Source organism: Penicillium waksmanii, assembly GCF_028829765.1.
Source record: "Penicillium waksmanii strain IBT 27052 chromosome Unknown utg000007l:1.0-4314555.0:1.0-4317578.0, whole genome shotgun sequence".
Taxonomy (NCBI): domain Eukaryota; kingdom Fungi; phylum Ascomycota; class Eurotiomycetes; order Eurotiales; family Aspergillaceae; genus Penicillium; species Penicillium waksmanii.
The window spans coordinates 1,617,704-1,643,064 of record NW_026643253.1 but is presented as its reverse complement, the minus strand read 5'-3'; the positions used below and the strand labels follow the sequence as shown (position 1 = coordinate 1,643,064).

Below are 25,361 nucleotides of genomic sequence, written 5' to 3'. Positions count from 1 at the left end.
GCGGATAACTCACGTATACCAAATAACTAGAAAACAGAGAGTATCTAAAATCTGGTCAGCTGGCTTCATTGCATAAATGGCACATTATGATACATGATTGATCTTGTGTCCCCAAGCCTTGAACATAAATGGTATTCATAATGCTTCCGACGGTCGCCCTGGCTGAGAATTAGGGGAATTTATGAGCCTCCAAACAAGGATATGTGATCCTGCTCACAAGATACTCGAACAAGCCATCACCATGAACACAATTTTTGTTGCAGGTTCCAGATGAAGAGGATACGTGATTGTCACAGCCAAGACTGTCCCCGACAGATCGGTGAAACTATTGATCGCTATATATAAATTAGCCTATCGAGCTCGACAGACATAAGAAAATGAAAACGTATACACACCTCCTTGAAAATAAGCATATCCTTTGAATATTTTTGTTGGCCAACGCTTTCCGGGTATGGTCCAGCTCCAGAGCTTTTCAACTGGGTGGCACTGACAGAAGGCGAAAATTATAAAGGTGATATTAGTGACAATCTGCAATAACATTAAAATCCAAACGAACTGCCGACGGCGCTGTGATATTAATGCAAGTAACGAGAGTAAAAGAACAATATAGGATATACGCGCTAACATTGGCGAGAGCGCAGCGAAAGGAAATGCCAGCCAATGGTATTTGACAACGGCTTCCAAGCTCGTTAGACTAAGGTCAACGTAATGTTGACCAAGGCCCCATCGAATGCTCACTGTATTAATCGCACAACATACAGTGTGTAGAATCTATATCACGACTTGTCAAAACAAGCCTTGTAACCTCGGAATATTAGTACTTACCCAGGCCGCCAGCATCAAGTAATCATCTATTCCAAGCCGCTTCACAAGGATTATTTGGACCAACATGCGAGTCCAGAATGAAAGACTTGCAACACCAAATGTAACCCACATGGCGATGAGCGTGCCATGACCAATGTCCATGCTGAGGAGAAAGGAACCTGGTCCATTTGATACGATTTGGCACCTCGTATAAGCTAGGAACTTTCTGCGAATTGTAGAACTTTAAGCATGTCACAAGTCAAAAGGGAAACCTGATCTCTTTAAACAAAGCTACTTTCGAGTTTCACATAGCTTTTGTATTGTTATTGTCATTCTAACTTACTCTGAATGTAACATGTCATGCGGCTCTTCGTATTTGAATATGACGTCATTACTTGCTCGGTCTTGGGATTGTTGCTTCAAGTTCCTCCCTCTTAGCTGGAATTCTTGAGTTATCGGTGCGGCAGAAATTCCCAATGGTATGTAACAGCGTGGTGGCATTTGTGGTGGTAGCTTGCGCGCCCATTGCAACTTGAAGAAAGCTCGTGCGTTACTAGTAGTAGTATTTATAGTAGTAACATGCGGACACGGGCGCTTGAGCATACCAAGGCAAGAGCCTCGATGCTACCAATAGTAGTACGGTGATCCTTTATTCTATTGGACTGCACGTAAGCTCCGACCTTGGGAGTTGGGCTTTGCTATTACTAGTACATCGTTGGGCCTCCAAGCCCTGGAGGCTTCCAAGGTTTCCAAGGGGTGTAAATATTGGAATACCCATCCTTGGAACAATACTAACTATAAGTGAGCTAGACTCCCGACAAGCACACATAATTGAGACTCAATGCCTTGATACCTTGAGCTTACTATACTCGTTAACTAGAGGGGTCTATGGCTTCAATTTATATCTGTGGACCTATACAGACCTACACAGAGACAGTTTTATGAGTGCTGCTCAGCTAGCTCAGCCCTCCTAGAGCGTGATCTCTTTAAGCTCCCCTTCCTCACTAGGTACAACTATCTGCAATGGTATATACTACCAAAACAGACTATTGGGGAGTGGGCGTTTGGTGCCTGCCTGAACAACCTTGGAATCTGCGACCCACTTTCACTCTTTCACTTTCATACTTATTTACCTTATTCACTGCAGGTATACTTAACCTCATCAACCTTGACCGCTTCCACTCCCCTGCTATCATACCTCTTCCTTTTGTGTCCTTCTCATCTCGAAAATACATATCTGAGCATTCCAATATTCGACTTTGCGTTTTTTCACGATGGACGGTAATCCTCGCGATCTACCTGCTACGCTGACCGGATGCACCTTTGGTATTCCAACCATGGATCACAAGTCCCCAGTTCATGAGCAGTATGGCAAAGCGTTAAGACTTCAAGACTCGGCTTGATCAATTCAAATCAAATTACTGACAGCCTATGGGTAGGACGAAGTTGCGTATCAGCGTCAACTCATCGTCGATATCGAGGGGGCCTATCGTACGGTCCTCAGAGAGCTCAGAAGCATTGACGATGATATCGAGAAGATTCGTCGCTCTGAGTCGTTCAACCCGTCAAGCTCTTCCTACACCTATCTTGCAAGTGAAAACTAGGACCTCTCTTGAATACTGCCCCTGGTCTTGAGGTCCATGGCATAGCCCATACGACGAGCGAACTTGCGTGACTTGGCAGGCGATTATCTCCAGAACCTTACATGGGGATACGAAAAGTTCAGCAAGTTAGTCGATTCTGCGTATCAACAAAGTGTGAGGAAGCACGGGCAAGTGCACGCCGGCGACGATCTAGTCGTCGCCTCCGCGCGGCTACTACCACCGCTGCTGAGACCACAGCCGTGAACGAAACATCCGTGGGCGAAACGCCTGCCAACGAAACACCCATGACTGAAGCACCCAGGAACGAAGTTGGAACTGTTGAAGACTAGCTGCAGTGGAAAATGTGTCTGATGATCGTGTATTCAGTATTGCACAAGTCGTGGATTTACATTTCTAGTTAAGGAGACTAGCTTTTTATGGTCAGATGATCAATTTTTGACGATTTTATGACATGCATTTTTAGAGTTCCTATGTAACTTCAACATACATTCGCTAAATGATTGTACAGCTGCCTAGAAGGATGATCCCGATTTTACAGTAAAGAAGAGGTTGGTACCAAAATCTTCGACGGATAACACCAGGAGGTTACATTTAGGCTTCAAGGTAAATAGAAAAGGGCATTAGCCCGTGCGTGCAGTAAAGTCAAAGAAATAGGTTGGAGATTGGGCTAGAGAGTGTCCTCATCACCTAGTCCTAGGTAGTACATTGGCATCGGATATGATTCGGATGACCCTTGACACCAGGGCATGAAGTAATATCCAGTCTTTTTTTGGCGCATGAGTCCTACTAACCACAGCACAGCAGGCCTTCTACTCAAGCCCATGAGGCTTGAACTATGCCCAATCACTTTTGTATAGTATATATCCCGGGAATTGGGTCGTATGTCACTAGGAAAAGGCATTTCATTAGACTCGATCGATGTCCGTCCCCAAGAGTTTTCCGGATTCTGTATGCTCTTCTATAGCCCACAATAGAACCTTTCTCTCTGAAGTTTATCATGTGCCGAGCGTACATATGTAGGTCGCCACGTTGTCGTATGAGCACATTTGGACAGTTAATAGGGATACTGTGATGGAAGTACCAGCACTCCATGATCATGTCTCATTATTTACTTTAAGTATATATAGCAACTGAACTAAGCCACAAAGGGGACCCTCGCCTGTATAAGCTATATTCAAGCCGCCACTAACGCACCCCGCTAAATGAAACCCGTGAACTTACTACGATTTAATTTTACTAGAGCCAAATTCAGTTTTGTGAAACCTAAATGGAGGCGAAACCAGGATCCCGCGGTATAAGCTTTATTTCTGACGTATGAGGAGAATAGAGTACAAGTAAGATGAATCAAGGGAACTCAGTAGTCCGGGCCCAAATTATTGTCAAGAGGTAAACAATCATTTGACCAAACAGGGACCGTACCTGACTACGATCACCAACCTTGGGCGTGGGATGACATGGCATGCAATCTCCATTCCCTCCCGGGATTTCCCATCTCCATCCACTTCCATCCCAAAACCATCAATATAAGTGGCCAGCCAGTATCGACACCAACCTTGTTGTTTGTCCTCGAAATCCACATCAAGCCTCAACCCGACGAATAACAACCTCGGGTCACGGGAAAAGCCCGCAACGGTCCTCTCACCCGACGCCATGACTGGGGCGAAAAAAGAACCCGAAAAAAGTATGGTCCAGGGACCCGTCATAGTCAGATACTCATCCAGGTACACACCATAATCGGGAATCAGTTTCCATCCCACACCCCCAAATCGCCTCTTGACTGGTGCATATTTCGCCGAGGTGTCGCCGATGACGGTACTGGAGAGTCTCCATGGGGAAGACGAACCCCAACTCTTGATTTCGCTGCGTAAGCGAATGGAGAAGACCCCCCCATACTCACTCACAAAACCGGAGACTGTCCGAAAGGAAGTCCATGTGATGCCCGTGTTTTTTTCGGCTTGCGGATCCCCTTTCATCGGCTTGGGGACTCGGCCAAGTCTTCATCCGCACCGCCAAGATCCACTCAGGGCCGAGTCTCACTGAATATCAATACGGGAAGCCGGGAATTTTCCAAAAGTGCGATCCCGACTGTGCCCGTGGATGGGAGTAAGATTAAAGAAGTAGAGTCTGGTGGCTTGCGTTCAAGCATTCTTTGCCACAGGGGCACAGACTTGATGTGCGTTGCAACCTTGGGAATAGGGCCATTCTAAGCTTTTCTGCCCTGCGATTCGTCCAGTTGCCCGACCACAACCCATCGAATTCCCCGGGCCGGTAGTTCTCCTCCACATTCTGAACTACTCCCTGGCCAGCCTCTCCAGATGGAGAGATTTCCCCTCGTTTTCCTGGGCAGCTAGGGCTTGTTGGGTCACCGGTGAACAATTATTGAAGCCCTGCATCGCACTGTGTTCTCCCCCCCTTTTTCGCCTCCATTCCCGATCCCCGGCTTCGACCGTTCCCGTAGTTGGCTCGGCTGACCGACTGGGTCTTTCTCCACACGGAGAGCGAGACAGAGTTTACCTAGAATCCGTCTCCATACGGAGAAAGAGGCTGCTGGGGGCATCCCATCCCGTCTCTCCAGATGGAATGATGCGTGGAGGCGATCTCCAACCTGTTAGACTTTTTCTTTTTCGTTTTCTCCCGATATTTACTTCTCCACTTGGTCTCATACTGGTCCCTGGGTTTGCGCCAGAGTGTATTTCCGGTCGTCATTGTAATGCGTTGCGTAGTGTGTAGTGTGACTTGAGGTCGGCCTCAAATAGTTCCTGTCTCCCCCCTTCCATTTCACCTTCTCCTCCGTTGATCTTCTCCTGTCCAATTCTCTTTCTCTATTTACATCCCTCTTGATAGTTAGGGATTAGTCTGAAACGACTGGCTCGTTTCTCTTTCTTCTTCTTTAAATAGTCTCATTCTGCTCTAAGGGCAGTCTATTGACTACACCATGGCGGAAGTCAAAGACATGCCCTCCGATTCCCACAGGGAGGACAAGGAGGTTGGCGCCTTCGAAGTGGACGATATTCAGGACCTCAAGGAATCCAAGGAGGACCGTGAATTGACCGAGGCAGCTATGGATGCCGAGTTGCAACAACTGGAAGAGCGGCTGCAATCGCTTCCCAAGCCCTTTTTTGAAGTCACAATGAACAACCCCGCCCTTTTTACCTACATCATCGTCGCCTTTGCCTCTATGGGAGGTCTGCTCTCCGGTCTCGATCAGTCTCTCATCTCCGGTGCTATCGATCTCCCCAAGGACCTACATCTGAATGACTCGCTGAACAGTCTGGTCAACTCCGGTATGCCCCTCGGTGCCGTCGCTGGTGCCCTCATCCTTTCACCTTCGAACGAATATCTCGGCCGTAAAATGTCTATCATTGTTTCTTGCATTCTCTACACCATTGGTGCCGCCCTGGAGGCTGGTGCGATGAACTTCGGTATGATCTTCGCCGGTCGTTTCATTCTCGGAGCTGGTGTTGGTCTTGAGGGTGGTACTGTGCCTGTCTACGTCGCTGAGTGTGGTAAGTTCTGATATCTGATGTCTTTTTCTCGTATCCATCCGAGCCTTATATACTAACTTTTCCACTTCTGATAGTCCCCAGTCGCATTCGTGGTAACCTTGTCTCGGCCTATCAATTGAATATCGCGCTGGGTGAGGTCCTCGGATACGCCATCGCTGCTATGTTCTTCTCAGTCACCGGTAACTGGCGCTACATTCTGGGATCCTCTCTGGTCTTCTCTACCATTCTGCTGGTTGGAATGATATTCCTCCCCGAGAGTCCCCGTTATTTAATGCACAAGGGTCGCGACGTCGCCGCCTACTCTGTCTGGAAGCGCATCCGCGGCTTCGACGACTACGACTCAAAGGATGAATTCCTCGGCATGCGCCAGGCTGTGACCGCCGAGCGTGAAGAGCAGCTTGCCACCGAGAAGTATCCCTGGATGGACTTCTTCACCAAGCCTCGTGCCCGCCGTGCCATCGTGTATGCCAATATCATGATTGTTCTGGGCCAGTTGACCGGTGTGAACGCTGTCATGTACTACATGTCGACACTGATGAAGAACATCGGCTTCGACGACAAGACCGCCATCTTCATGTCTCTGGTCGGTGGTGGCTCGCTTCTATTTGGATGTATCCCTGCTGTGCTCTACATGGAGCGATTTGGTCGTCGCTACTGGGCCAACGCCATGCTGCCGGGTTTCTTTGTTGGTCTTGTTCTTGTCGGTGCTGGATACACCATCGACTACAACACCCACCCCAAGCTTGCTGAGGGCCTCTACCTAACTGGTATTATCTTGTATATGGGTTTCTTTGGTTCCTACGCCTGTCTCACCTGGGTTATCCCGTCCGAGGTTTTCCCCACTTACCTCCGTCACTACGGAATGACCACCGCCGACGCGACTCTCTTCCTGTGCTCGTTCATCGTCACCTACAACTTCACTCGCATGATGGAGTCCATGACCCGGATTGGCCTGACTCTCGGCTTTTACGGTGGCATTGCCGTGCTTGGATGGTTTTACCAGATCATCTTCATGCCTGAGACTAAGAACCTTTCTCTCGAGGAGATTGATGAGCTGTTCTCCAAGCCTACTTCGGTCATTGTGAAGCAGAACCTGAAGCAGACTTCCGAGGTCATTCGTGATCTGTCGCACTTCCGCTTCAAGAAGGTCTTCTCTCCTGAGCCTTACAAGAAGAAGTAAAGCTGTGATGGGAGAACTTGAATATATCAAGTTTGACTTTTGCATTTTCTTCCGTTTTCTCTTTTTTGATATCATGATCTGATCATGATACTATTTTGGTCCATTTATTCCAGTCTATGGATGCCAGTGATTTATGCAGTGACGATGTGCTCACGATGCACAGCAATATACCCCGATCAATTGAGTAAATCATCGAAACCACCAAGATCCAATTACAATTCCAATTATTTTCCCTTAACTCCTACATAATATCGCTATAGTATGCATAGTAGTAATAAAAACCAACCACCTCAATCCAATATATACACCCAAGGTATCATCAAGTCCTTTCCAAGCTTGATTTATTTATCCTGAGCCGGACTATGCCTCCCATTCCCATTCCCGTCCTTGGTCTCATTTTTACTAGCATCATCATCTCCAGTCTTCCCCTCCGTACCAAAAGCCCCAAAATCACCCGGAAGCTCAGCCTGCGGCGTATCGGGGCTCTTCTCACTTGGCATTTCAGTCAAAACATTACCCTGCAGCGCAGATAATTCCACCGGTGGCACCACAATACCCGCCGCATCCAATTCCCATTCTCGATTCTGACTCTTATACGGATCAACCTGTGTCTCGCCATCAAGTTCCGGCTTCCCAGCATACGGATCCTTCTGCGAAGAAGTGACCCCTTCATCGGCAGCGGCAGCGACAGCGGCAGCGTCCTTCTTAGCCCTCGCCCTCCGTCGATGCCACCAAATAAAAGCCAACGCAGCGATGATAATAATCACCATAGGGATACAGACGCCAATAGCGATCTTAGCGCCTGTGGATAGAGCGCCCGAATTTGAAGATCCGTTGCTGTTTTTGGAGCCTGTTGGTTGCGGGATAGAGGTTGAGGAGCGGGAGTCTTGGACGATTATGACGGGGTAGGCTTGGAAGGTTGCTTGGCCGCTTGAGGCGGATGAACCGATTGATTGGAAATATTTGAAACTCGTTGTTTGGATGCATTTCGAGCCGGATGTTGTTAGGAATGGGTGTGCTGAGTCGAAGGATAGCGTGTGACTAACGCACATGTGGCCGTTATAATCGTAGTTTCTAGAAGGATATTGCATTAGTACACTAGTATTGGAGGACAAGTAGTAGTCATCTTCGTAGGTTGAAAACTTGAGCTTGACGAAGGGTGTTTGTTTCGAGGTCTACATTATATTGCAGCGCAGGGGAGAAACTAGTTACTCACTTCGGACAACAAGCAGTCGCAAGATCATGCTGACCCAAGTCGGTGATATACTCTGACAAGACGAAATGATCAGACTGCTCAATATGACTCGCAGACGCAGCGCCAGTGAATCCACTCGGACACGCCAATCCGGGCGAGAAACCTTTATAACTCAGTGCGCTGGCATTGGATCCTGTCCAGCCTGTCGGATAGCATTCAGATGCGAAGCCAATGGTTCCAGACTCGCATGTTGCGCCCCACCGTAGAAGTGTGCCACCTTGGGTAGAATCGTGCGCGATCCATCGCTCGTTCGAACACCATGCTGGTGGACTGAAGATTGTGGTGAGAGGGCCGAAATTGGAGGGGCCGGTAGCGGTCATTGTTGCATTTATACTAGTACTCGCTCTGTGACGCTGCAGAGTGGCATATATTATAGTAGGGGTACTAGTATGGGAAAAGACTGCGCAAGGAGGTGAGAATAGGGAAATGAGGAGGGAGAACGTAAGAAGGAAAGGAAAGGAAAGGAAGAAAGGAAATATGAGCGACGATCAAATCTACTTAAGGTCTGTCGTGGCTGAGCAGATGTCATGGAATTAGCATATGCTTGGTTGTATTCTTGTCCCCAAAAGACCCTTGATTTGCCCCACAACAGATATAATTGGCTTTTTGGTCGTCAATAACGGGGAATAATTATGGTCTATCGTCCCACAACTTGGCCATACACCAATTGCCGCTCATGTTAGGTCGAGTCAGGCCGACCATGGGCCAGTGCTGATATTCACAGGGTCCAATGAGGAAGCCAGAGCCTCCTTTTCGTTCTCGAGGATTGGGGCCAAATTTGAAAGGCAGACTCGGGTCGATCGGCATGGGATTCGATTATTCTACGTCTTGTGAGCTTTTGCTTTCCATGGCTCCAGGGGAAATATGGTTGATAGTTAGGTGACGGGAAGTACCGACAGGTACAAACTATATTTGAAGATATTGAGGATGTATGATACTCGTACCTTCATAACAAGTATTAACGTTCCCTGGGCCAATTGACCGAAACTTGAACAAGGTTCAAGAACAGCACTAGAGTACTCCGCACTTCGTATTAAGAGAACACCGCCTTGAGCTTTGGGGTCCAGGGCTGATTGGAACTCCGCGGCATAAACGAGTCATTTAGGTATATCATGGTATCATGGTCCATCGTGATATAGTGGAAATAAACTCCGAGTCCGTAACTTCGTAGTATAAGAACTATACCCAGGTAGGCAATTGTATCCAACTACATTGGAAACTTGAACTTGAGGGAAACTGTAACTGACCAACAAGCAAGGCATTCTTGAAATCTAATCATATTCTTCATGGATGTAAATATGTACGACAATTCAATGAAACCAAAACCAATACAAAAACAAAACACCCAACGCCATGCTACCATGCAATTCAATCGTAATCGCAATCGCAACATCACCACCGCGAACCCGATCCACCAACCGGCTTCCGCACCTTAGGATCAATATTCGGACTAGGTGACCGACCACCCTGCAGTCGAGCCCGGAGTCTCTCCTGCGCGGACCCCGCACCAGGCCGGTCCTGACTAACTCTCTGCTGACCAGGTTGATGAGATCCGGAGCGCTGACTCGGCAGCGGCCGCGCACCAGCTGGATGCAGTGCGCCGGACGGGGTAGGTGAATGGGACTGGGCGTGCGCGAGCGGTGGGGAAGGTGTATGCATTGGACCAGGCGGTGCGCTGTGCATCGGAACCAGAGGGGGTGCGGCACCACCGCGTCCGCGACGAAGGCTGGTTGTTTGCGCCCCGGGTGTTTGGGATGCACCGCCGGAATCACCCCATAGATCACCCAGGCCGCCGCCACTGCTCCGGCCGTAGGCGCCGGTGGCGGGACCTTGGCCTTGGCCTTGGCCGGGGGGGTTGGGAGGAGGTTGCGAGAACGCGGGCAGGTGCGGCTTGGGGTGCTTTTGGGTCTGGAGGTAGCCAGGGTGGGAAGGGACGGCCTTTCTCGGTATAGTAGGCGCGGAGGGCGTTAGAAATGTGCGAGCAGTCTTCGTTGTCGGGGTCGTCTTTCTCGTCACCGAGTGTGATTGCTCGCCGGAGACTGGTGAGTCGGGAGCTGAGGGCGGTTGAGAGGGAGGACGAGGAGTAGGAGGAGAAGTAGGAGCTCATTGTGGCTTTCGTGGGGGTGGTTTGTTCACAGTGCCCAGGTTTGCAGTGTGTGGAGAGGACAGCTTGGATGTGGGGTGGGGTGATGCGGAGCTATTCTTCTGATGAAGGCCGAGGTGGCGGGGAAATTGTGAGATGCTGGTGGAATTGACCAATAGCCTTGCGAGGCTGAAAGGAGAAATGTACAGAAGACCGCGCGAGGTCCGGATTAGATTTATGCTGCCCAAGAGCCGGCTCCTGTGGGTGAGTTGGAGAGAACAAGAAAGCAAAGCGGCGTGTGGCGGTGGTGAAACAGCAGTGGCACGTGATCTTATACTTGGTTTCAGAAGAATTGCAGGAGATTAATTGGATCGTCCTGGAATGGAATCCCTAAATAATAATATGAGTAAATAGATAATATAGATGAGATTTCATTTGCAAATATACTCCATATCAACCGGTGCTACCAGGGCTGATGAGGTGGTAGCTGGTACTAAGTTGGTTGTAAATCATTCGGCGTCATCATTCGCAGCTATGGGTTTATTAAGAACAGCTACTACTACGAGTACTCATATGAAAGGCATTGTTTCAAAATAATTCAGTAACTAAGCATTCAAATGGTATCTAGACCCGTATTGACAGATATGTATAAGTAGATGCAATATCCGGAATGAATCCAGACCATAGAATCACAGAACACAGACAAAAAATAAGAACAAACGATTAGGAAAAAGAAGACCACATCCTTGGAACGCCATGCAACAGATGAACTTTTCCCAAAACCTCAGCCGAACAAGTCGAACAAGCCTTAAGCCATGACCTGCTCCTTGCCAGCGCCCTCGGTCTCGTACTCGATCTCGATACGAGGACCCTTCTTGCGCGGCTTGGCCGTAGGCGCAGGAAGCTTCCGCTTAGAACCAGGCTTTGGCTTCTTATCATCCTCACTAGAAGCCATATCCTCATCACTGTCCTCATCATCGCTCTCATCCTCAGACTCCTCATCACTAGAGCCGCCCGAGCCCTCACCAAGCCAATCCTCAATATCTTCCAAATCCTCCTCCTCATCCAGATCAGAAACATACTCCACCTCACCCACACCCTCTTCCTCCTCTTCCTCAAGTTCCTCCCCATCATCAAGATCCTCATCCCGCTGCCCATCACCAGCACGCTCCAGACCACGCAGAACCTTCTTCCAAATCCCCTCATCAACATTAAGCGGCTGATCACCGTACGCACCACTGCGAAGACGCTCAATCAGTTCCCGCTCAATCGCCCGCTCAACCTTAGCTGCAGAAAGAGCCTTCCGTTCACGAGTCTCTTCACGACGACGAATCTTAGGTGCGAGTTTGGGCACAACTCTCTCGCCGAGACGCTCGTCTTCCTTGGCGATATTGCGCATTCGAATATTCACCTGCGTCAGCCGGGTGAGACGCTGCTTGCACTTGTGCGTCAGGAACTTCGGCCAGTAGAGGAGTCGCTCATCTAGTTGTTCCAAGGCTTTGGCGTAGTTTGATGACAGACGGACGCGCTCCCACCATTTATTTGGCATGTGTGCTCGTTCAATTGTCTTCATATACAGGTACATGACTCCAGTCTCGGGGTCTGCCCGGACAGTTGCGTAGCGGGAGTTGGCGAGTGGGCAGGATTGCCGGTTGCAAAGGCCTGTCACGTTGTATTCATTGCGACAGAAATTTTGCTCCTTGGTGGTTCTGAAGAGTTGGTTGGATTGTTAGTGAGGTTGTTCCTTTTCATTCTTTCTCTTTCTCTTTTTCCCCCTGTGGCCTGTTGCATTTTTATTTGCACTGTGCTTCAATTCCTTGTCATCGCTAGGGTGCTGAATTCAAGTCCATAGATGATTGCTGTCACATCTCGTTGCGAAAGCAATTTTTCGATGGGTGGATCCGCCATGCCGATTCTTCCAACTTTTTGCTCAAGGTTGGGTTGCGGGATTTTTTGGGGGTTGCACACTCACTTGAGTTTGTAGGAGCAGAATTGCTGGTTAATCACCTGCCAGACGATTTCGTCGGACATGATGGGCACGGGGAGGTGAGGTGAAGTGAAGTGAACGTGCTGGAACTGGAACTGGAGTTCTCCGTTGCCGTGTTGATCGAAGAAAAAAAAAGGCAGGTCACGTGGTTGCTTATCGATAGGCGGCGTGTCAGTGCCCCGGGCCACCGCTTTGGGAAGTATACTACAGCATTCACATATTCTGATGCTACTGGCGATCTTTTGTTCATGCAGGGGTATTGTAATTGGCATGACTCGCTAAAATACGGTTTATGTTCCTTTCAACTTCAAGTTCTCACGCCCAACCCTCCACCTGAAGACCACCATCCCATTCAGTCCCGTTCATCGCATGGTTACCACCAACATCACCTTCCTCAACCATCTCCTCACCACCCCAATCCATAGACTCAAGTTCACGAACGAAAAAGTCGCGCTCTTCTTCCATCATTGACGCACCCTCCGGCCCACCCATGACATCCTTGTACCGCCGTAGATGCCACCAATGCGTGAGTCCGCGAAGCGCCTGCTCCAACGGCAGCGCTTCTTCGACCTCAGCATCCACGTCCGACCCAGCGAGCCAGTCATCGCGAAGTTCTGGCTGGCAGTAGAGATAGATAGCCGTGATGACGCGCATGTTGCTCTGGCGCCATTTACGGCCGCAGTAGGGGACTTGGGATTTGAATAGCTTCAGGGTGTAGAAGCGCAGATGGGGGTCCGGGATCTTAAGACCCTTGCGCAGAATCGTGCTGGACTTATATTGCACGAGAAGGAGGCAGCGGTGCGCTTTGTCCCGCGTGATTTTTTGCATGATGTGCAGGTAGTTGATGGCGGAGAAGAAGTTGCGGAAGGAGAAGATGGTGATTGGCTCCTTGGGGGGTGGTGCGGTGGGATAGCCTAGTTCGTCAACCTCTGGTCGCGTAGGTCCCTCGAGTTGCTCTGCAATGGACTCTTCGGGCGATAATCCGCGAGCGGAGTTGGTGCCGTTCACATTGGGGCGGTGGCGGGAGATCGGGGGTGGAGCTGCGTCGTCTTCGCTCTCGGTGTCTCCGCCGTTCTCGTCTTGTGAGTCGATGCGGTGGTCAGTGTGTTCGGAGCAGAAGTGGAAGAATCTAAACAGTCAGTATAGTGCGCGCATGAGATTAAAGAGGGTAGGAAGGACTAACGATAATTCCTCGCGGTCATTTTTCTGCGCAACCGCCTGGTCAACGTCCTGATGAGCGAACATCTTCAGAATCAATGGGAGATAATTCGAATCAAGCAAGAGCTGAGTCATATACTCGAATTTGAGGATATCTAGGATCCGTTAGCAAGGGGTTTCTGAAAAAGAAAGGTCAGGTCGTAGACATACGAGACCGCTTGAACCATTTTAGCATGAGAATCAGGGTTCCAGAAACAGCCTTTCCAGTGATCTCCCGTAATCGAATGTTATCGAGCTCATCAATATGAAGCTCAGGGGGGGAACATCCCAGACCCGCCATTGATACTATGACCATTGCTAAAAGAAAATCTCGTTAGGAAATGCGTTGTATCGAGGTAGGATCCGAGAATACATACACCATGCTCTGTACCATGCTTTGTGAGTTGGATGCATTCGCCTGGTTAACCACGGCGCTAACATTCGTGAGAATGATCTTCAAGAAGACGATGGTAATGGACTGAAGGTGAGCCAAGGTGTGGGTCTGAACAAGATATTAGCTATCAATCGATTTGATAATCAATAGGAAGCTTCGTTCACTCACATAAAAGTCTTCCACAGCATCAAGTCGCCGCTGGATATCTGGATCATCGACCTTCTCCCTAGGTATCTTGGGCTCAGATTGGGAAGACTGCTCGCTGCCATCTAAGTCAAGGTGGTTCATATCCTCTGGCAAGTTGTTGGTCCACGAATAGTCAGGCACACGAGAGGGTTGCTCATGGTTCCAACCACGGTCGTACTTCATGAAGTTCTCGCGTTCGTCCCAAAGTTGTTGCATTGCTCGTGTCATCTTCACATGCGTGGAAAATAGTCTGCCCGCTTCAATAATCGACGCTGGCACGTCGTTGCCTTCCCATCTCTTCCCCACCAAGACATCCTGGCGTTCGGTGGTGCCTTTGCCACCAATCAAATTACTGGTATCATCCAGAGGAGGATACATCAGCGGGAAGTTCTGGTTGGTTTGGTAATTTTGCTTTTTGCCCGCCTTCCCACCGGGGCCGATGGGCGATGGGGGCGGTGATGGAGCCGGGGTCGCAATGTGAACGGATTGTTGCAGGATAGAGCCGTTGCCACTAGCGACAGACGGGCCAACTCCGCAGAATGGCGCTGTTGTTTTGTGGGGATGTTGGGGGGAGAGGTGGGAGAATTGAATTATTATCAAGCTCAAGGGGAACGAGAGCTGGCGGGGGGTTGTAGGCAGGATATTTGGATGTGATTTCCTGACGGAAGGTCTGATAGTCCAAGGGTGATGCGGTTAAGAAGGGAGTTCTTCGGTTCGTCGAGTCCTCTTCAGTCTTGAATTTTGGTTCCAGAACTTCTTTGGCTCTCTTTAACCGCTCGGTGCCACCGAAGACAAGGAGTAACGTCTTCCATAAAAGCAAGATGATTCTAGTGAGGGGAATATTGGCAGATTCGTCCCATCTCAGCCTCGCAATGATTTCAACAATTGCTACCAATAGGCAGGGCTTGGATTCGACAAGCGAATCACGAATTAGAGTGCACTGGGGGTCTTGGCCCTCTTGCCTTCGGCCCACTTCAACGGTGAAGTACAATGAAGTGAGCAATAAATTGGCCTCACGCTCTGGGGCGGCAATGTCCCCTGCACTGAGATGTTCAAATTCAATCCCATCAGGGTCAGGACCAAAGGAGGGGCGGCTCTTGTCGAATATTTGACTCAATCTCTCCACTAGAACGGAAATTCCATCACATTGTTGGACAAGCGAGACGTTCTGTTCAATCCACTCAATTTGGAGAGATTTTGATCGAGAAGTCTCCGCTGTCTTCGAATCGGGGCTGGATGGGAAGTCTTGCGCGACTCGTCCGGCGGTGGAACCCCATGTACCCGTCACAGCATAGCAGATATTCTCCAGGGCTTCCAGTCGCACCGAAACGTCCGGGTGCCGTGTTTTATCGAGAGATTCTCTAACAAAGTTCCGGCGCAAGCTTTCCGAGGCTTCTATCCATGATACTCCAGGGGTTTGCGAGGCATATCTCAAGGTGAAGTCGCTCCATTGGCGGCCGAAAGTGGACTTCATGCCAACCAACATGACTCGATCGAACTCATTGTACTGGAACCATTCCTCAATCTCATCTGGGAATGATTGAGCATCGGCATATTCGAACGCATAAGCAGGTTGTTCGATCTTGGGCATGTCTTGCACAAGCTTACGCAGCTGAGCCAGACTTAGGGAGTCTGTTGGGCGATCTGCATCCTGCTGAACTGGGGCTGGAGGAGGTGGTTGAAGCGGAGGAGGAGGAGGCGCAGAGTTATCTCGACGAAGTTCGGGTCGCTTGGGGGCTTGCTCAGGCTGGGTGGGTTCCGCTGTAGGCGCGGCCTGTTCAGCTTGTTCTTGTTCTTGGCGAATGCCCTGAGCGACTTCCTCCATCAATTGGTCGTCTGAGACGGGCGAGATATCTGTGCCCGTCTGATCCATTTCGTCGGCCTTGACGATGTGGTGTTCGGACTCGGGTTCGGACATAGCGACGTCGCCAGCCGGAGGCGGGATATCCATGAGGGGTGGCCGCTGAGTGTGGGTAAATGTTAGGAATGAACGGAGTAGTGGCTGGCCAAAAGGGTGTGGTCAGTGAGAGGAAGTAATAACATCAGGGTGATATATGGGTGATTGGTGACAGAGAGGATTTAGAGGTCGAAAGGACCTCGATCAATCCATTGAATGCGCGGTGTGGCCCATCCAAATGGACAAACACTCCCACGGCGGTGGCAGACGATAAGATAAGAGTCATGTGATCATAGGATACCAACCTTAAGGTCCCATCTCCGGAGCACGTGATATCAACATAGATCTATGTAGATCACCGGCATACTATTCTACGAGTACTGTCGCGCGGAGAATCAATGGGCATCTGGTAGCAAGAACCGGGAGTTAAGAGTCTGTTCAATTCTGAATCAAGAAGAAAAAAAAAACCCTTGGAAGCTCGGACTTCGTACGCCAGTTTTCTAAGCTTCCAACCACGGAGGAGATTTTGCACGCCAGTCCGCTGAGAAGAAGCAAGAGGGTGACTGTACCCGCTGGGCCAGGCGGTTGGAAGCCCGGGAGCACTCTCGAAACCCTGGAGATAGCAATTCAAATCAAACAGATCGAGACACTGTATCGCACACAAAACGAGATTTGATATCTAGAATGTACAAGTAAAGAGACTCGCTAAGAACTAAGATGCAGTGCAGTGAAAGAAACCAAGCGCGTGAACCTCTAAGGTAGACCCCATACGACAGATGAAAAAAAGAGCAATGAGAAGGGGGAATATGCAAAGAAGAGCAGAAAAAAGGAAAAGGAAAAGAATCCAGATCCAGGTAGAAAAGCAATAGCAAAAAAGTGGAGAGAGGTAAAACATTCATCATAAGAGCTGCATGCATCGTGTTCATGAAATTTTCGTCGCTCATGGGGATATGTGGTATGACATGTGCAAAGAAAGAAATCAGACGAAAAAAAAAGGGGAGGAAGCATGAGAGGTATTTGTGGCTTTAGAAATCATCATCATCGAGCTCATCACTGTCCCACTCATCTTCGCGGTCGTTTTGCACAAGCTCTAGGAAACGTTGCAAGCCAGCGCGGAAGTCTACCACTTCCCGACCTGGTCCAAGTGGTCGGAGGGGACGCTCAGCAGCCTCGCGTCGTCGGATCTCTGCGATGGCGTGAGCTTGTGCCTGCCGCTCCAGTGCTGCAGCGCGCGCGGCACGGTCGACATTTCGACCTTCATTTGCACCGGCAGCTCTAGCAGCGTCGCGGTTCGGACGGGGTGGAACAGGAGCTGGAGGGGGAGGAAGGTAGATATGGTCATTTTCATCATCGCTGAAATCCCAATTGTGTACGCCGTCGTCCTCATCGTCATCGAAATCGACATCGGCATCGGCATCACTATCGCTGCCGGCGTCATCATGGTCGTCCTCAAAAATGAGGAGTTCGTCTGGGATACGATGCAGTGCTTCGGCGCCTTCTGGATCGGTGCCGTCGCCACCTTCCAGTTCCCAGAGACGGTTGAAACAGGTGCTTTCGCCTCGGTTGTAATGCAGGTATGGATTCGAGGGATCCAGCCAGGCGGAGCAAAGATAACAGAAGTGTGTTTCGCATTGAAAGCAGCGCATATGGTTGCAGCCCATGCGTTTTTGGCAAGGCACGTTGCATTCTGGACAAGGTGTTGTGTAGAGTGAAAGATATTTTTCTGTTGCCTTCTCCTCTTCTGTCAACTCTTCTTGGCGACGTGGTGGGACGCAGCGAACGATCTCGCCATGCCAGCCCTTTCGACAAATGTTGCAGAATGCATAGTTGCAATCTTCGCAGATTGCAAGTCGCTCCTCGACTGGAGGGATTGGTGCAGTATCTTCATTCGTACCAGAGGTAGCACCCTCGTCGTCATCAGATGCCTCGTCATCAGCCATCGGGTCAACCGGTTTAGGGTGTCGCTTCGACCTAGCAGCACCTTGGCACCACTGTCGTGGGCAGTAAACTGTAGTCTTGTCCGCCTCGATCTGTTTCTTGCGTCGGAGGAAGACATAACGCTTCACCGTATCCGTGGCGAGTGGGATCTGAAGAAGTTCGCTGGGCGTGAGAGTTCGACGTTTCTTACGACGCGGTGTATCGTCCCTGCCACCGGATCCGTGCCATGGGCCGTATCGCAGTCCGGTGCCAGACATTTCACACTATCCACATCGCCCTCGGTGATGCATGTGTTGTAGAAGTCCTGCAGGCAAGCAACACAAAAGACGTGGGAGCATCGCTGTAGTCGGTAACAATTGGCACCTTTTTTAGGCTCCAGGCACACCCCACATTCAAAGGTTTCTTTTTCGAACTTTTCGCGTTCGGTCTTATTGTTGAACTCTAGCAATGCAATCTTCAGGTCTTGCGAGAGACAAAGTTCGCCATCAGGGGTGTCTTGGATTCCAAAGGCTGATTCGGCCAATTGCTGAAGGTGGTCGATGTAAGTGAAGACCACCATATCCCGACCACACTCTTCCCATAACCTTTCGCAATCGTTGGTCAACGTCTCAAGTGTAGGCGCTGGGAGCCATGGCGGGTGAGTGTTGAGCCGGACAACGGGGGGCTTTTCGGCGGGGTAGCCTTCCGGTAGGTGAATCTCAAGACTGAGAGGAGGTAGGTGTAATAAGATATGAACATCGCGGACTGCGACCGGACCAAGCTCAGCCTTGGTGCCATCGACAGAGGTTGGAGGTGTCAGCGCGGGCAGGCCGTGGTCAAGTGGTTGTTCGAAGCAGAAGCGGGTCGGCGATGGTAAGGTCACGGGTAGATCCAATGAGGCTTTGAACGGCGAGACGGGGTCGATGTGAATCTCCGGGAAGATGGCGACGATGGATGACAGCTCGACTGAGCGGTCGTCCTCTTCGGAATCGGTCATCCTTGTAGAATGAATGGGAGGGGGCCTTGGGGAAGATCTGTTGTCAGGAACAGGGTATCTGAGATGCGTCTGCCGCGGTCTGGCCTCCGCAACTCCGCAACTCGGGATGGGTTCTGTTCAAGAGCGAAGGGTCATGACTTGCCCGTCCGCAAGAGGGTTGCGTACTGATGGTGGAAAATAGAATAAAATCGAGTGGCGATCGGGCAGAAATGGGGGGGGGAGGGTGACGATTCCTGCAGGAAAGACACGCCAGTCGGAGAAGAGGCGAGAACAAATAGGGACCAACAGGAACCCCGAAGGGTTATTGTCGAAATCCCAAGATCAAGGAAGTTGAGGTTGAACTATTCGTGCTCGGTAGTGTGGATTTGGTAGATTTGGTAAATTTGCTGAGGAGGGGTATATCAAATGATGTAACGAAGCGGCGGGTTGAGTGTGAGCGGCAGATGAGATGGACGGGAAGTAGAACAGCGACTGCGTCATGGTTTGAAATGAAGAGTAAAAGGTTGGGCCACGAGGGGGTGGAGGGGAACTTTGTAGGTTGTGAGTAGGGTGAGAGAGAAAGGTGAGAGTGGGAAGAGTGAAGAGTGAAGAAGAAAAAGAAGCGAGACGCCAAAAAAAAAAAAAAAAGGAACGTTCCTGCCCTTTTTGTGCCTGATCAAAAATTGACGACAGGATCGTGCCTTCCTCGGGTGAGAACCCCTCCAAAACAAAAAAAAAGTAAGTAAGTAGGCTAAGTAAGGCAGGTGCCGGGGGGGGGTTCCTTCCATATCTTATCACCTTAAAGCGGCTAGTTCAACATGGGATCCTGGCCCAGCTATACTTGGCAACTCTTAACAACTCTTAACTCTCCCAACTCTCCACCTTTCACCTCCTTTCAAGGTGCACCATGGATACTCCGTTGGCATCTCTCTCCCTAACTCATGTCCACTATGTGAGTCAAGTCCTTGGTGATATACCATCCCCTCCAAATTTAACACTAACACCTTTAGAACCCCAAGGATCCCCTGTCCTTCATCTCCGCATGGCTAGCTCTACTTCCCCAAGCCCTCTGCGTGTCTTATGCCACTCTATGTTGGGCATCAAGAGAAATGGAGGTCATCTTAATGTTTGCTGGGCAACTGGGCTGTGAAGCCTTAAACTTTCTGCTGAAACGCCTCATCAAGGAAGAGCGACCGCGAGGTAAGTTCCATCTTCCAGTCCATTCTCCAATCCCCCTCCACTCCTCACACCCAACCGTGGAATCCAGACACTAATGGTGAATTCTGCATTTTAGAAATGTTCGGCAAGGGCTATGGAATGCCTTCATCACATGCTCAATTCATGACCTTCTTCGCCGTCTACCTCACCCTCTTCCTCCTCTTCCGACACACCCCGTCCTACGCAAACTCCTACCCCTACTCCGACTTCCTACTCCGGGGTGCCTTGACAGTGGGCCTCTGCGCAAGTGCAGTGGCCGTGTCGGCCAGTCGTGTCTACTTGAATTATCACACTCCCCGACAGGTTCTGGCTGGCTGTGGAGCCGGCTTCGTGTGCGCTTGTGGTTGGTTCGTGATCACCGGTTTGCTTCGACGCCTGGGGTGGATCGATTGGGCCGCGGACCTGACAGTGTCCCGTTTGCTGCGAGTGCGCGACTTGTTGGTCAATGAAGATCTGGCCGAACCGGGCTGGCAACGGTGGGAGGCTAAGCGGTTGGAGCAGCGCCAAAATGCGGCGCGCAAGTCGCAGTGAAAGGAGTCGAGGGCTCCCACTGTTTTCATTGCTTTGTATAGTATTATCGGTATAAACATGCATATAGGGAAATACCCGCCATCTATTCGAACCACAGCACACCATGTCTACGCAAATGTATGGACACTTAATAACAATAATCGTTGGATACATTCAAACTTGCCGCGATCTGAGCAAGATTTCTAGCGATTGCGCCTTCTAGTATTCCGATCATACTATTAGTAGGGCCGAAAGAAATTACTTTTTAAAGTCTCCGCTGCTAGCCGCTACTTCCAAGGGTGTATTTGTTGAAAGTAGATATAGCTACCAAAGTAGCTATCACTCCAGTGACTAGTATATTAGCAATGTGATATTTATAAATAACCAAGTGATGATTTGATTTGATTCGTATTCATGACATAAATTTGAGTGAATTTTAATTCCCAAGCCCCGAGCGCCGTTTGATGAAATTGGTATCGAAAGAATTAAATTTGGTTAACATGGTGGTAGTAATGTCATTTGTGCATTCAGTCTCGGCGTCGCTCAGCATTGACTCGTCGCTCGGCGGGGGAGTAGCTGCGGTCTGCTCGTCGATGTTTAGGATGATCATCATTTTTGCGATGAGGTCGGTCTCGCGAGCGCGAACGAGATCGTCTTCTGTGGGGACGGTCGTGATCCCTGGACCGAGACCGATGCCGATGGCCACGAGGCTGACGATCCCTAGTATCCCGATCCCGATCTTGATCCCGACCACGAGCCCGATCATCGCGGTCTCTGCGATGACGGCGATCCCGATCGCGATCACGACCACGATCATCACTGCGATCTCCCCGTCGCTCTCGTTCCCTCCGCGGGCTACGACTGCGCTCCCGTCTGTGTCTGCGATCGCGATCGCGATCTCCGCGAGATTCTCGGTCCGACTTCCCCGCACCAGATCCGTTGTTGTCATTTTTGGCTGACTCTTCTCGGGCCAGATCGGTATTTTGGCCGCCAAGGGGTTCGAGATTGGCGTTATCTCGGACTTGAGCTTTTACTGGCGGTGGGAGACCCAGCGCGAGGGCCATGGCTTCTTCTTCGGCATCCTTGACTCGTTGTCGTTCTTCTTGTTGCTTGCGGGCTTCTGCCTCTTGGTCACCTTCCTCGCCCTTAGCGTACCAGCCTAGATCTTTGCCTTGTTGCCAGCGTCCGACTGGGGCCATCACCGAGTGGCCCAAGTAGTTTTCGCGGTGGGTGGAGCTCTGGACGTCGGTCCATTTGAACTCGTTGCGGCCGCCACTGAGGGAGGGTTAGCCACTTCTGCGGAGATGACCGGAGATCAAGGAAGGGAAATGAGGACTCACCGACTCCCTTCTTTGCGTATACTGGCCACCAGATCCATGATGTGTTGGAGTAGTAAGATGGGGGTGGTAGAGATAAAGTGGAGTGGAGTGCCGAGTACAGTAGGTAAAGTAGTCAACTGCAGGCAAAGGCGGTGGGCAGTCAAGGAAGCTCCACCCCCGCTTGGGTCATCGACGTTGACCATCTCGCCCTGTACAGAAATACCCTTTTCGTGCTCCTCTGAACTTCTCTTTTGCACCATTTTAGGTCCTTGGCAATGACAACCCCGACCCCACTCCCTTCTTTTCCTCTCTTGCTCGCCCTTCATCCCCGTCCCACCTCCTCTCGACAACCGGACATCGCTCAGCCTCGGCCGCAGCCGCATTCATAGCTTGGGAAATGGATTCTCCCAGCCCCGGGAGGCTAGACCGGAAGGTCGGTCCCGATGGCCGGGATAATCAACGACTGAGACCTCGTATCCAAGCTTTGAACGTCGAAAAGGAAGACGAAAGAGTGAGTGGGCTTATATCATATATCGCATCTCCGATACCCCCTCACGTGAGCTATTGAAAGCTGACTCGGACAGTTCTCCAAGTATGTTCCGAGGGTACAATCCGTTATTTCGAGTTATGGAGATATTGATCCGAATTTGCAGGAAACATGATGAGTTTGGTCCGCCAATTGCGACATGGCGAAACAACCTGGTATGAAACAAGAGACAAAGAATCCTCATGCAAATCAATTAACCTCAGGCTAATCTGCCCCTCAAGTCGGCTGCCTCGCAACGAAGGAATCTCATTTTCGTGGCGCATCGCTGTGATATCTTTGTTTGGATTCCAAAGGGTCCTCTTCAGTTATTGGGTTCCCATCCCGAAATGATCATCAAGCCTGTCATGAAGGAACCGTTGATGGAAGGGTATATTGATCGGGTTCACCCCCACACAATTAACAATATCATTGTGGATGACCTAGGCCGTGACGAGGTTCTGTTGCTGGCGACGGACTCGGGAAATATCTGTGGTTATCATGTAGAGGCGGTCTACTCCGCAGTCATCCGATGCGCAAAGAGTGGCTACAAACGACCCTTTGACGGGTCCGAAGTCAACCCGTTCTTCGTGGAAAATGTTGGAATGAGCGCCTGGGGCTTGGCCACCCATAAATATGCTCGTCTAATTGCGGTCAGCGCCAATACGGGTCTCATTACTGTATACGCTTTTGCATTGGTGGATCCAGCCGCGGAGGACAGAGGTGATGAAATTGAAAACCCCGACGATACCAGTGCTGGTATGAGCTCAGCAGATCAAACTTGGGTACCTGTGGAAAGCAGGAAACAACTCTACGAACTACATCAGCTTACGCCGCGGAACTATCGATCCCGCAACCTGCGACTAACCTACAGAGGTCATTTCGATAATATTCCTTGCGTCTCTTTTGCCAATTTTGATCTGAACCCGAATGGAATGTGGATGGTCAGCACCGATATCAGCAACAGGCTTATTGTCTGGAGAATATGGGATGATTTATGGCCGTCTAGGGTGTATTACCCTGGCCATCCATCCAACAATCCGCCTCAGAGGGGCTGGTCGGTCATTCCCCTCGACCCGCGCACATTCAAGCCGTGTCGCACCATAGAAGAAGCTTGTGGATGCAAGCCGGATGCACAGAATATTGCGCAACGAACGATTCTCGACACATCCCGGGGGGTAGAGGGAGTTCCTGATGCATCGCAGATATTTGTGTATGGCTTCAAGCACAAAGACTCGAGCAGAGACGTCGCACCTGCCTATATGCCGGATGATATAATTTCTTCTGATTGCTGCATTGAAGATAAACACCGACCTCGCTCCTATTTTGGCCTCGAGAAGGACTCTATGCCATGGAAATTCGATGCTGTCTATGCCGTTGATACCAGGACGGAAAGAAGTAGCGAGCCCCGTTTTTACGATACCAGAAGCGCACGTCAAAATCGAGTAAAGGATTCATTTACTGACAAAACTCGGAGGTCACGGATACAGGGTCATTTACCTAACCTCCTCGGAGAAGATGACCATGATGATCATCACCGCGTACCACCGTGCTTGATTCCAGATGGCTCGGAGGGGGACCCTGACCCTTCCCTGGCGCTACTAAAGAACAAGGCAGTCCACCGTAAGTTCAACGTTAAACCTTGCACACCAAAGGAAACCAACCAAAAAAAAACCGCATAGCTGATTATGTTTACAGCCCCCCCAGCCGAATTTCTTCCCAGTCATTCATTTCTCTGAACACCACATCAGCCTGGCCGCCTACCCAATGGACTCGGAATACCAAATAGTCTGCAAAAACCCACTCTTCCAACGAGTATCTCTCCACGCAGAGATCAGCTCACTCTGTGACCGCTTCAATATGGTCAAATACATTCCGGAGCTAGGCCTCGTGATAGCAGCATCTCAAAAGGGACGCGTGGCTATAATATCTCTAACCTGGCACGAAGAAATCGGTTCTTCATTCCGCCTGGACTGGATCGTGCCATTCTCAACGCAAGAAGCCGAGGAAGAACGCCCTATTATTCCCCTCCTCGGCATCACCGTTAGTCCAATGCCAGGATTCGAAATACCGCAAGACGTCCCGAGTATCCCACGCGGCATCGATCCGACAGATTGGCAAACATTCAACTACCGCATCCTGAATCCGGACGAAAATGACCCTCAACAACCATCTACCACTTCATCTTCTTCCACGGCTTCTGGCGGAGTGTCCAAATTTCACGCAGAGTCCGAACCCCACTCTAGCTCTAGACATAGCACTGCTGCAACTACTACAACCTCCACCTCAACCCAACAAACACGGAAGAAAATGGAGACGAATCCGCAGAAAATAATGCAGACAAACCACCGCCCAAGGAACTCACCCTCCCCGAGTCACACGCGCAAGCCTCACTCGCATACCGTCCCCATGAACCCTGGCACGGCTGGCACCCATCCCGCCATTACAGACTTCTCCTCTTATTCTGCGATCACACTGTCATGAGCTACGAATTCTGGCACGATTGGAAGACATAACGCCCTGCAACGGTTCAAGTTTTTTCCATGGATGGCGATGGCACCCCCCCTGCACAGCCAAGTGTTTAGGGAGAGACCTTAGGGCCATTTTTCCTTTTCCTTTCTTCTCTCTATTCCTTCTCTCTATTCTATTCATCCATCTATTCATCTATTCATATTTACATACCCCGGTTTCTTTTCTTTTCTTTTTTTTTTTTTTCTTCTTGTATGAGTACGCATGTGAAATACGTTATATGATGCGCATCTCTCTGTTCCCCTGTCTCTCCATCTTCTCTGGGAGTGGAGGACA

General features: G+C 50.1%; 10 protein-coding genes across 10 annotated transcripts; 3 read left to right on the top strand and 7 right to left on the bottom strand.

Annotated features, from left to right (window-relative positions):
• Window positions 1–5,343: 5,343 nt before the first annotated feature.
• Window positions 5,344–7,094, top strand: N7481_007430 (putative MFS sugar transporter; the record flags this gene model as incomplete). Its single annotated transcript, XM_057266649.1, has 2 exons — window positions 5,344–5,914; window positions 5,989–7,094. 2 exons carry the CDS (start codon window positions 5,344–5,346, stop codon window positions 7,092–7,094), a joined length of 1,677 nt encoding a protein of 558 aa, XP_057120850.1.
• A 341-nt stretch (window positions 7,095–7,435) lies between these two features.
• On the bottom strand, window positions 7,436–8,669 carry N7481_007429 (uncharacterized protein; the record flags this gene model as incomplete). The annotated part of the gene is made up of 2 exons (XM_057266648.1): window positions 7,436–8,168; window positions 8,311–8,669. 2 exons carry the CDS (start codon window positions 8,667–8,669, stop codon window positions 7,436–7,438), a joined length of 1,092 nt encoding a protein of 363 aa, XP_057120849.1.
• A 1,072-nt stretch (window positions 8,670–9,741) lies between these two features.
• On the bottom strand, window positions 9,742–10,456 carry N7481_007428 (uncharacterized protein; the record flags this gene model as incomplete). The annotated part of the gene is made up of 2 exons (XM_057266647.1): window positions 9,742–10,190; window positions 10,285–10,456. The coding sequence occupies 2 exons, from the start codon at window positions 10,454–10,456 to the stop codon at window positions 9,742–9,744; spliced, it is 621 nt and encodes a 206-aa protein (XP_057120848.1).
• A 784-nt stretch (window positions 10,457–11,240) lies between these two features.
• On the bottom strand, window positions 11,241–12,463 carry N7481_007427 (ribosome biosynthesis protein MAK16; the record flags this gene model as incomplete). The annotated part of the gene is made up of 2 exons (XM_057266646.1): window positions 11,241–12,141; window positions 12,405–12,463. 2 exons carry the CDS (start codon window positions 12,461–12,463, stop codon window positions 11,241–11,243), a joined length of 960 nt encoding a protein of 319 aa, XP_057120847.1.
• Window positions 12,464–12,734: 271 nt separating this feature from the next.
• On the bottom strand, window positions 12,735–14,574 carry N7481_007426 (uncharacterized protein; the record flags this gene model as incomplete). Its single annotated transcript, XM_057266645.1, has 5 exons — window positions 12,735–13,548; window positions 13,603–13,732; window positions 13,788–13,872; window positions 14,008–14,118; window positions 14,179–14,574. The coding sequence occupies 5 exons, from the start codon at window positions 14,572–14,574 to the stop codon at window positions 12,735–12,737; spliced, it is 1,536 nt and encodes a 511-aa protein (XP_057120846.1).
• A 133-nt stretch (window positions 14,575–14,707) lies between these two features.
• On the bottom strand, window positions 14,708–16,147 carry N7481_007425 (uncharacterized protein; the record flags this gene model as incomplete). Its single annotated transcript, XM_057266644.1, has 1 exon — window positions 14,708–16,147. The coding sequence occupies one exon, from the start codon at window positions 16,145–16,147 to the stop codon at window positions 14,708–14,710; it is 1,440 nt and encodes a 479-aa protein (XP_057120845.1).
• Window positions 16,148–17,118: 971 nt separating this feature from the next.
• N7481_007424 (RBR-type E3 ubiquitin transferase) lies at window positions 17,119–19,007 on the bottom strand (the record flags this gene model as incomplete). The annotated part of the gene is made up of 2 exons (XM_057266643.1): window positions 17,119–18,180; window positions 18,222–19,007. The coding sequence occupies 2 exons, from the start codon at window positions 19,005–19,007 to the stop codon at window positions 17,119–17,121; spliced, it is 1,848 nt and encodes a 615-aa protein (XP_057120844.1).
• Window positions 19,008–19,893: 886 nt separating this feature from the next.
• On the top strand, window positions 19,894–20,735 carry N7481_007423 (phosphatase PAP2 family protein; the record flags this gene model as incomplete). The annotated part of the gene is made up of 3 exons (XM_057266642.1): window positions 19,894–19,938; window positions 19,997–20,186; window positions 20,281–20,735. The coding sequence occupies 3 exons, from the start codon at window positions 19,894–19,896 to the stop codon at window positions 20,733–20,735; spliced, it is 690 nt and encodes a 229-aa protein (XP_057120843.1).
• Window positions 20,736–21,241: 506 nt separating this feature from the next.
• On the bottom strand, window positions 21,242–22,293 carry N7481_007422 (MMtag domain-containing protein; the record flags this gene model as incomplete). Its single annotated transcript, XM_057266641.1, has 2 exons — window positions 21,242–21,989; window positions 22,055–22,293. 2 exons carry the CDS (start codon window positions 22,291–22,293, stop codon window positions 21,242–21,244), a joined length of 987 nt encoding a protein of 328 aa, XP_057120842.1.
• A 137-nt stretch (window positions 22,294–22,430) lies between these two features.
• On the top strand, window positions 22,431–25,072 carry N7481_007421 (uncharacterized protein; the record flags this gene model as incomplete). Its single annotated transcript, XM_057266640.1, has 6 exons — window positions 22,431–22,544; window positions 22,618–22,625; window positions 22,687–22,735; window positions 22,802–24,179; window positions 24,388–24,764; window positions 24,815–25,072. The coding sequence occupies 6 exons, from the start codon at window positions 22,431–22,433 to the stop codon at window positions 25,070–25,072; spliced, it is 2,184 nt and encodes a 727-aa protein (XP_057120841.1).
• Between the last annotated feature and the right edge of the window lie 289 nt (window positions 25,073–25,361).